The following is an 11,203-nucleotide window of genomic DNA, read 5'->3' on the forward strand; positions in this document are numbered from 1 at the left end:
ATTGATGCACATGGCCTACTAAGAGTCGGAGGTCGTCTTCATTATTCAAGTCTTGCTCAGAGTGAGAAGACTCCTGTGATTATCCCAGGCAATCATCATATTGCAACCCTGCTCATTAGACAGTACCACGAACAAGTTCACCATCAAGGGCGTCTCTTTACGGAAGGGGCTGTCCGTGCAGCTGGGTTTTGGATAGTTGGTGGCAAGAGAAAAGTGAGCAGCATCATCTACCGATGTGTGACATGCAGAAGACTCAGAGCTCCAGTAAGCTGCCAAAAAATGGCCAGCCTTCCGGCAGATCGTCTCTCAACAGACCCTCCCTTCACAAATGTTGGCCTTGATGTGTTTGGTCCTTGGAGTGTTTCTGCACGCCGGACTAGAGGAGGCCTCTCACACAGCAAAAGGTGGGCCGTGATTTTCACATGTATGAGAGCCGTACATATCGAAGTCATAGAATCCCTCGACACATCCAGCTTTATCAGCGCATTGAGGCGGTTTCTAGCAGTTAGAGGGCCGGTCAAAAGTATTCGATCAGACAGAGGCACTAACTTTGTGGGTGCTTGTCAGGCCTTGAAGATACCTTCTAACATCGACCACAATGGTGTCAAGTCTTACCTATCAGCCCAAGGATGCTCTTGGACATTCAACCCTCCACATGCCTCCCACTTTGGTGGAACGTGGGAAAGGATGATTGGTCTGGCCAGGAGGATTCTTGACTCCATGTTCCTCCAGCTCAAGGGGCAGCTTACCCATGAAGTGTTGGTAACTTTCATGGCAGAAGTAGCAGGCATCATTAATGCCCGGCCTCTTGTTCCTGTAACAACTGACCCCGACAACTCATTCATTCTTACACCAGCTGCTCTTCTAACACAGAAGGTAAACTGTGTTCCTGCTCCTCCAGGAGACGAGGAACACAGTTCCTAAAGTTACACTGAAACCAAGCACACCATTGCTTTTCTTGTGACATTACCAATAAGTTTGATGTGTCACATGGCCCTCTTCCTATTGAAAAAACAAAAGTTGTATCCAAGATGGCCGACTTCTAAGTGGCCGCCATGGTCACCACCCATCTTGAGGAGTTTCCCCCCTCACATATACTAATGTGCCACAAACAGGATTTCAATATCACCAACCATTCCCATTTTATTACGGTGTATCCATATAAATGGCCCACCCTGTATGTCCCCTTGTGTAAGCCAGTTCTTGTCCTCTGAGTCAGTATGATATGTATTTCTTGTCTGTGTGTTTCATGTTAAGCCTCCCTTGTTGGTTCGTGTCGTGTCATCATGTTTGCTGTTCTATTTTGAAAATCTTGTGCTTCTTTGTTCAAAGTGTTTAATTTTACTCTTCTCCTGTGATGTCGTTATTTTCATTTAAGTTAGCCTTTTGCCCATGTGTTTCCACTTTCCCTGATCACCTCATGTCTGTATTTAAGACCTCTGTTTTCCTTTGTTTGCTGTCAGGTCATCTGTGTATATTACCTTCACGTCTCATCAAAATAGTCATTGTAGTCATTGTAATCGTGATAGTCATCTTAATTGGTTCAGAATTATCATAGTTTCATAATTAGTTTCCCAGTTTAGTTGTCGCTACTTTTCCGTCTTTGCTGGAGCTTTGTTCATGTTTACCAGCCTTAATAAAACCGCTTTCTTTTGGTTGTAGTCTCCACTCCGTCTCCTCCAGTGTCTCAACACTAACACTTAATATGAATGTCAAAAGGTTAATATGAATGCAATTTTTGGAAAAGCAAATGTTACTTCAAATAATGACTGCATTGTTACATATTTTATTCACAGTTTGCAGAGTGCATCTTGGATGATGTGCCAGTAAAGTTCAATAACTCAGCTTCAAGCATTGCAACCCTGAGACAAGAGATTGGCTTCTTGAGAATACAGTTATCATTACAAATATAAATTAAATGATAAACTAACTTTTAGCTTGAACGTGCTTGGAATATTTATATAGTATTGCTATAGTCTTATTATTTAGTCATGCAAACAGATTTAATGATTATTAAAAGTAAATTATTTGTTGTTCAAGATGACCTGACTGACCTGTGCTGTAACCCATTACTGTGGGAACCACGATGGTGTCAGCTGAAAAAAGGTCAGAAAAATAAATCACATAACAAAATGTAATTCACAGACCATGTAAACACTTCACTCGACTTACTGTAGTTGTAAGGCATGGTGGACTGCTTTATGATACCAGTCTTTTGCTACCTTTTACTTATTTGTATAACCATTTTAACATAATGCTTGTGTTTCTTTCTGTTGTTCAGATTGGCTGTGACATTTGCCCACAGTGGTACCACAGGAACTGTGACAAGAAGCCCCGCATGAGCAAAAAAGAAACAACATTTGTTTGTTAATCATGCCGGACAGAGGGTTGGGGTCTCGGGGTTTTGTTCTAGGGTTTGTAATTGCTTTGTGTCTTGTATCCAAATTTATTTATTTAGTTGTTTATTTATTCATTCATTTATTTATGTGTGTGTTGCTTTGTGTGTTTCAATAAATATTCCCAACGTTAGAGTTCAGCTTTGATTGCAACTGGTTTGTCGGATTATTCAATTATTTTGTGTCTCCTAATATGTTAACATTATGCTTACTGTAGGCAAATAATTTATTATACCCCTGTTTCTTTTCTGTTTTTTAGTTTAATTCCATTGGCTGTTTCTTATTTACTTTGATATAATTGTTATTGTTTTTTTTGATAGGGTTTCAATTAAAAGGTGCTGTATTGGAATGACATTTTAATCCTCTTGTGTTTTGTCTTTCCCACAAGTTTCACTTCCTGTAGAGTTACTTGGTATTTGTGGTTTGTCTAAAGGTGTTGCACACAATATAATCACCACCTGAAGTAGGAAGTGTAGAGCACTTCTGTGTCAGAGTCCATCAGAGCTGAGCTGCTTTCAGACGACTCCGTCTGTTGTGGACGCTGAAGCTGATCATGATTCTCCTGTGGATGATCCTGTTGGTGGTTCTACTCTGTGCAGAGGCCGAGAATGTGACCGAGGTCAGAGGAGAGCTGGGGACCAATGTCACTCTAAACTGCTCCAGTCAGACAACAGACACATACTGGTACATGGAGATCTACAGTCAGTTCAGAGCAGGTATCGGCCGCAGTTTTTCTTCAGCAGCTACCTACTGCTCTCCTGGTTTTGAAACCAAATTTTCAATCCTGGGAAACAAACTTGTGATTAAAAACTTCAGAGCAGAGGACTGCAGGCTTTACTTCTGTGGCATCAAGAGAGATGGCAGCATTCATTTTGTCGACACTTTCCACGTTGTCTCAGGTAAGTACAAAGTTGTTGTTTTTTTTACTGTAATGCTGAAAACTACAGAAGCACAAATATGTCCAAAGCTAAATTTCACACCTGAAGTCTCACAAGTTTGGCTACATAAGAGTTATGTTTCAGCGAAAGGAAGAAGTCATTAAATAGTATCAGCATGTCTGGATAACAACAAATTGTCCATTTTTGCACCAGTGACCCGTGGCCAGCATCTTATTTCCCAGGATCATGCTCTGTCTTGTAAACCTGAAAAAAAATCTTACACAAGAACAACTATGAGACTAACATGCATGTCTGAGACTGAAAGACGACATCATGTAGTTCCTAAAAACAAGTGTCTTCCTCGTGTTTTCCTAGTTACATTCTGTGTTTCAGTTTCAGGGATCGAACCAACCTTACGATTAGCAGGTGACCTGCTCTGCCTCCTGAGCTATAGCCACCCCGACTGTTTTAAGTGTCAGATAGGTCTAGACCTATCTGACACTGTATAACAGACTTCAAATGTCATACAGACCTCTGTGTTCTTACAACCAGGTCAATTTTGTTCCTTTAGTCAGTGTCTGAGAGGTCGTCACTGAAACTGAAGGCAGCTTGTTACAGTAACTTTGTACCTTTGTGAAACAAACAGCCCAACAGTCGCCCACACTTTGACGCTTCATAGGAACCAATTCGTTAAAAAGTGTTGACGGCTGGGCCAGTGCACAACTTTATTCTCAAACTTTTAAAATGCAGATCACAAACATCTTAATCTAATCAGCTGAAAAAGCCTCAGATGTCAGCTTGGAGTGCTTCTTTATTAGTTTCTTCATACACTCTAATTTCTTTGGCAATCTGTCTCTCTCTGCAGTCACTGACAGTAACCGCCCAGACCAGCAATCTAATAAGAATGTTAGATTGTTAGATGTTTCTTCAAACACACATGAATTTATTTTTCAGTCTTTCTCAATTTTCTTCTTCCAGATGTAACTGAAACAACTCCATCTGTCACAGTCACTGACAGTAACCGCCCAGACCAACAATCTAACAAGAATGCATTGCAGAGTCATCGTGTCGTTTTCATCTCTCTGAGCCTGAATGCTGCACTTGCTCTTGTGGTAATCTGTGAGTCTGTTTCTTTCTCTAAATCGTTGTGGTCTCTCTGCTCTTCTATTAATATCAGCACACCTCCACAGCATGCAACATCGTGGTGCATTTAGAGGTGCAGAAATGTGACCATCAGATCACATTTCAGAGAAGTAATGAAGCTATTTTTTGAAACATGTTTGAGCTCAAGTTAAAGATCTGCAAAAGATTTAGCTGGATTATTATTCTCATCACTCATAATCAGTAGTGTCCGTGCTGTGTGGATGCCGATGTCTACAATATGTTTTATGTAAAAAAATAAATTAGTGAAAAAATTACAATCAATATTTCACAACTACGGCTCTGATGATTACTACAAACTAATATAAACCACAATGATCTAAAATTGTTCTTTAGTGGTAGTTTTGTGGGGCCTAAACAGGTGTTTAACCTGTTGTAACTTAATTGGAGATTATGTAGTGCAATATCAGGAGCTGGACCACGCCTCCAAATACGCTCCTTCCGGTTCTCATCTACATAGGTTCCCCCAGTTCTGCAAGCTGTCATTCTCGTTTACGTGCCCTCCCCTCCCTCCCCTTTTCAATTCTTTAACTTCTTCATTTTTATTTAGTACATTGGGAACCTGCCAGGCCTGGGAGCCATCGCCAGTCCCCTTCGAGGCCTTCCCCAAACGGCAGCTCAATTCATGTCCAAGCAATTCACCTTTACCTACTAAAACACTGTCAAACCTAAAATGAGGACACAGGCCCAGCTAGTGAAATACTTATTATGCTTTTCTTATTTTTCTTTAATGCATGAACACACATGTTCATATTAAAGGTGGAGCTGCAGAGATCTCATAAAAAACAAAAAACAAGTTTTAAATGCTTTAATAACAATGAATGATAGAAGCAACACTGTCGTGTGGGGACACTGAGGCGCTGCAGAGCCTGCTGGCTGAGGGAGAGTCAGAGGAAGGAACTTTTATAAACTTATCAGGTGTCACATTTTGGAGGAGGAGGAGCTGACTGAACTTCCCGAAGGCTGAAAGTTTCAGCTTTGCATGTAGTTCTTGTCTTTTATTTGGAGTGTGGGATATAAGCTCATGTTCTTTTAGAGTTTCACCTTCCAAAGCAGAGCAGCAGTTTGTTGTTTGTGTGGAAAGAGATCAGTGTTACTGTAAGTTAGAGCTCATACTTGTTTCTGATGAGTGAATAAACTGTGAATGGAAGCTGTTCAGACCTGCAGCAGCTTCCATTCACAGTTTAAAAACTCAACTTCCTCTCTTTATGTTCTGCCAAATATTTCAGCTGTGCTTCTGCTGTCCAGGTGTTGTGTCAGATATTGAAAGGTTTCTCTGCACAGTAGAGAAATGTGTTGTATGTGATGAGTGCTGATGTGAGTGTGAAGGTGAAGTGACTCACTCCCCTGATGGTCTGTTGGCAGGTCTGAGTTGTGTATGGCTGTCTCTGAAGAGGAGAATCAGCAAGTATCAGGCAAACCTCCCTCCAGCTGGGACCAGTGAGAGGCTGGAGACTCCACAGGTAACTCAAAGTGTACAGGTGACCCTGCAGCTCCTGCTCATTGTTCTCCTTCAGTGCTACTTTGTCCTGTACTCAGTGCTGCTGTTGTGTTTCAGTATGAGGAGATCCAGCTCCCCCGTCGATCTGCTGCTGCTGCTACAGAGTGCATTTACTACAACCTTCAGGTTCCTCACTTGACACTGCCTCAAAGCTGATGGACACACCTGGACAGGTGGATGATACCTGGTGGATTCAGATTTTGTAGACAGAGGTCAGTCTGATGACTCAGGACTTGCTGCTCTGCTCGTGGGAGGATTTCTTTCTTCCGGTCAAGAAAATCCACAAACTTGACAAACATCAGAAATGCAGTGAGATTAATTTCAGTCAGAAACAATCTGCTCTGCTTCTGAGCTCAGATGGACCCAAGAATGTGACAACCTTTAGCCAAACCTGCTTTAAGGTGGTTTAGGATTTAAGGTGGATATGCCAGAACTCAAAGCTGCTGTTAAAACCTTTAAATATTTATTTGTTCTTTTTATGTTTGCATCTGTTTAACAGTTTTTTTAGCTGTCTAGTTGTTTATGCTATTCTGAACACACAAATCCAGTTTCCATATAAACCAACACGATGATTCAAATGTGAACAGAGACAGAATGCAGTGATACATTCAAAGCTTAAGTAAGTCACGTTTATTTAAAGATTGGCTTTAACAGGCATCATGAAACCGCATGCTGGGAAAAATATAAAAACTATGAAAATATCTATAAAATATAATTTAAAAAACTGAGCTAATAGCAGCAAACAAACAAAACTGCATGTTCAGAATAGAAAAAACTGAACATAAAAACAATCATAACAAAAGAGTCCCAGTTCCAAAGCCTCTGTCCCCCCAGTTAGTCTGTGAGGGGCGATTAATACATTTTGAGCCTGCTATTGAAGACTGCAAGCAGCTGAGTGTTTAACAAGAAGTTGAGATGAATAGCCTGGAGATCATTCATTTAGGGCTCTTTATGCAAGTATGGGAATTGTAAAACCAATTCAAAAATTGTTAAGTTTTACATTTCTACCCTCACAAGCTCCAGGTGGTAACCAAGAGATCTAGAAGACCCAAATGGGCTTCCTCCAGAGGGTGTCTGGGTTTTCCCTTCAAGATACAGTCAGTGAATGACGCAGAGATGCTGCTCCTCCACATTGCATTGAGCTATCTGAGGTAGTTTGAGCATCTAACAAGGATTGCTCCTGGACACCTTCGAGGTGTGCTGAGAGGAGGCTCCTGAACCTACAAGAGCTAGGTGGCCGGGGAGAGGGTGGGAGGTCTGAGCATCTCTGCTTGTGTTATTTTTGGAGTATTGTTAACAATATATTGATTTTGCGGTCTTTGCAAATCATTGCATCCTGTCTTTATTTACATTTTTTCACTTTCATGGCTGAGCAGCCGGTGTGTTTAGGTCCACACTGCAAACACACCAGCTGCTCAGCCGTGACACACCCAGCTTCCAAACTTTTTTTCAGAATGGTGCTGTGTTTGCTTCAGAACATTTAAAATATATTTCTATGTGTGGCATTATTCATTTGATCTGTGAAACTACACTGGTGAGGAATGAACATGTAATCCAGTAAGTGTGAAGATTTTTTCTCTGATTGACGCATTCATCTTCGGTTTAGGCATTCAGAAGTTGTAGCCTCAGCTAGAAGTTCTCTCCAGTGTTAGAGGTGCAATTAAAACAACACTGTTACTGTCAGGTTGCTTTTCCTTTGTTTTTCTTACATTCAGTGTTTTCTTGTTTTGGAGTAGAAAATGTACGTTAATGTACTTTAATTACATGTGCTGTAATGTTTAGTGTTAACACATTAAACGTGACAACGCCACTGAAGAAAAACCAAATCTGTTTGGTGTTTTATTTTAAATAGTTTCATAAAGTTCTGCTTCTTGGGGGCTCTGTGGGTGTTTGTTGGTCACATTTGACTCAAAAACAAATCAGAACTTTGATCACACGTTCTGAAAACGACCACAAGTGATAAACTGAAAAAAAAAAAAACGTTTTCATTGTTGCTCCTCTGTAGAATGCCAATTTCCTGTTTTCAGATATTATCACTATGTTAATCCCTTCCCATCTCCCACCAGTGCAAAACGCACAAGAAACCCCCTAGTATCTGCTGAGTGGAACAGCCAGAGCTGTCATGTTCATCTATATAAGAAGAGATGAGGCGAAAACATGCAGGTGGCAGAAAAGGAAACACATAATGATAAACAGCTTTTGTGGTTAGTTCAGATGCAACTTTGCAAACCTACACCCTGCTGCTGTGTTCCTTTTAGAGAGCAGAGGCTTTCTCCTTGCCACGCTTCCACGAAAAAAAAGGAAAAATTCTGTGCATATCCTAAGGCTCTTTTCCTGACGTTTGCCTGGGCTGGTGGCACTAATTATGCACGAGTCGTATGCACCATTCACTAGAGCTGGCTGCTCATACCTTTTAGGGCAAATCAGCTATTATCCTGCGTTGTATAGTGGCAGCACTTAAGGCAGCTCATGCTGGTTATTCAGCACTCAGTGGGAATAAATCAATATTGATCTTCAATTTGCAGGTCTGGGCCCTCAGTTCCTCCATGGGTATTTGATTTAGTTCTTGGTGCACTTCAGCATCCCCCCTTTGAGGTATCGAAGATGGTGATATGAAATGGCTTTCTCTCAAAACTGGGAAACTTCAGTTTTGAGAGATTGATTGGCCACTTCATGGGCTTTACAGAGGGGTGCTTCCCTCAGTCATTTGTGCAGCTGCGGTGTGGTTGTCTGTGTCCATGTTTTCCAGATTCTACCATCTTAATGTGGCAGCCAGTCCGTCCTTTGGGGAGCAGGTGCTGTGTGTGTCTTGGCAGTAGCTGAGACACACACAGAATATCATATTTCAGCGGTCCCCAACCTTTTTTGCGCCATGGACCGGTTTATGTCTGACAATATTTTCATGGACAGCCCTTTGAGGTGTTGCAGGTAAATACAACAAAATAAAACTAGTACTGGTACCAAAAAAAGGAAGACTTATTCATAACACACGGGAAAAAGACCCAGGGAAACAGAGTTAACGATAAAAACAATGAAAAACTAATGACAAAAACCGATAAAAATGCTGAAAACCATAAATTTCACACCCGAGCCTCAACTCTTGCGGCCCAGGACCGGCACCGGTCTGTGGCCCGGGGGTTGGGGACCTCTGTCATATTTTTCAATCATATTTAGCTGATGGCAAACACTAAAGGATCGATTTTAGGCCCTTTAATATTTAACTTGTACTGTATATTAAACACCTTCCGGTGGTGTGTGAGGAAATTCGCTTGTAAGCCAGTGACACAGTCATCTTCACATATCCGTGTGATGGTGAATAAGTAGCCAGGAAGCCATCTCATATTTTGGAAAAAGTTTCATCTTGGCTTATCCCTGATTCACACTGATTTTGCACTCAAAGCAACTTTGTCATTCACTTCACTAAGAAATACGGTGAGCGTGTGCCTAAATACTGTCATATTCTCTTATATAAACTATTGTATCTCCTGCTGGTCCCAGGTGAGTACTACAACATTAAAACCAACAAAATTCTTTACAATCAAACTTTAAAAGTCCTAGATAGGAATCCAATCTAATATTTCCATCCTTAGTAAATGTAATATTTTATGCTTTGAGAATTTAATTTGCTTTTCCGTTCGACTTTGTTGTCGTACTGTTGCCGTACACGTCCATGTCTCCTTGGTCTTAATTGACTATATTGATTGATGCTAGTCGTGCTTTGTATGGATCACCTGCAGATTATTTTCTTAGAAGCTTTCCCTCCATCGATTACTCGTACATTCTTATTTTGCTCCCCATGTGAACGGGTACAGAGGCTGTAGCTGCAGAACGCTCCTATTGGCCGATTACTATCAGAATTGAGCGATCAGTATGTAACTTTGGCTTGTCATGATCATTGCATTGCTTCTGCCACCTCCTTTTTTACTGTTAATGCTAATTTTAATTTGCATTACCAGAAGTCTGGGTCTCGGAAGGAGCCCAATGGCTTCACAGCAGAACTGCTAGTGCTTCTTTGAGCTACATTATACAAATGCTGCTGCTTTGCCTTTCCGCCCTTTTTTTTTTGCTTCACTTCATTAATGTTTTTTTCTGCATTTTTGTGCTTAAGGTGGAAATGTCTGTTGGCTAATTGGCTGTGCACTGTTAGCATTAGAGTTGGCTCTTTGTTTTAGGCACAAGCAACTTTGTGTGACCCAGAACATTTTATTTTTGTGTAATTACAAATATTCTTAGAGTATTAAAATATTGTTTGAGCAGTATGTATGAGGGATATATAGAAAACTGTTAATGTGTTTTAATCCATTGAGGTATTCATTTTAGAACAGTGTGTGCATGTTTTATAAATGGTTTATTTGCTCAAAGCTAAAGATTTATTTTGGAGGGGTTTTGTGCAGTTTGTTTCTGAATGACTGATTTGTAAAATCTTAAATTTGTGTCACCACTGGAGTAAGTCCCCCTTTTTATAGCTCCAGATCGCCAATTTATCTCTGCAATAGGATTAACTAGAGAGGGCGTATTTGATGTTGTGTGTTGGATATATTAATTACTTGTTTTTTTTATTCAGCAGGTGAAGGCCTAAGTCGAGGTGACTAGGTGCCTCCAAGTCGTTATTTAATCATCCCTGGTTTGAGCTGCACCTTAGAGCAAGTGTGTGTTTGTGTGTGTAAAAGCACGTTGGAATTGGTGTTTCTCTGAACTTGCTTTCATTTGCCATCCCATTCACCCACTGGTAAAAAGCTCATCTCTGGATAAATAAAAGACTTCACTTAAGCTTTCACACTCTCATGTTAGCTTAGAGTCAGGATTTATTTTGAATCAAATTGTGGAAAATATCAACAACCAGTTAAAGAGCAGTGTCATCTGTGCATAAACTGACTGCATGTATACAACAACATTATAACAATAAATTATGAGATCAAATAATTCGCTCTCTATTGCTAAGATGAACAGGTTTTGTTTTTCCAGAGAGCGATTTCTTCAGTTAAACTGTGGAGGAAGGTGATTTGATCTTTTGACAAGAGCAACATTGTGGTCAAGTGGTGGGAGGATGAACTGCCTGTTCTGTTGACAAAAATAAAATCACCTAAAACAAAATTAACACCTATAGCCTCAAAAGTGTTCCAGCAGCTGTGTGATATTTTTGCTGAGAGGAAAAGACTGCGTGTTTTTACAGCATTATATTATACTTTCCATATACATAAGCTGTGTAGAGATTATAGATATACTGGGTAAAGGATGCAATGTTAAAAATGTTGCTTTCATTTATC

General features: G+C 40.5%; 1 protein-coding gene across 2 annotated transcripts; it reads left to right on the forward strand.

The window, feature by feature from the left end:
• The first annotated feature begins 2,911 nt into the window (after positions 1-2,911).
• Positions 2,912-7,762, forward strand: LOC102083150 (uncharacterized). Of its 2 annotated transcripts, none has more exons than XM_019365385.2 (4): positions 2,912-3,295; positions 4,253-4,393; positions 5,801-5,898; positions 5,994-7,762. In XM_019365385.2, the coding sequence occupies exons 1-4, from the start codon at positions 2,950-2,952 to the stop codon at positions 6,090-6,092; spliced, it is 684 nt and encodes a 227-aa protein (XP_019220930.1). In that variant the 5' UTR covers positions 2,912-2,949; the 3' UTR covers positions 6,093-7,762. The 2 variants fall into 2 exon arrangements, with proteins under 2 accessions (XP_019220930.1, XP_025759146.1); XM_025903361.1 differs by having other exon boundaries at positions 4,283-4,393; positions 5,801-5,916.
• Positions 7,763-11,203: the final 3,441 nt, after the last annotated feature.

The sequence above is a fragment of the Oreochromis niloticus genome, linkage group LG23 (genome assembly GCF_001858045.2).
Source record: "Oreochromis niloticus isolate F11D_XX linkage group LG23, O_niloticus_UMD_NMBU, whole genome shotgun sequence".
Taxonomy (NCBI): Eukaryota; Metazoa; Chordata; class Actinopteri; order Cichliformes; family Cichlidae; genus Oreochromis; species Oreochromis niloticus.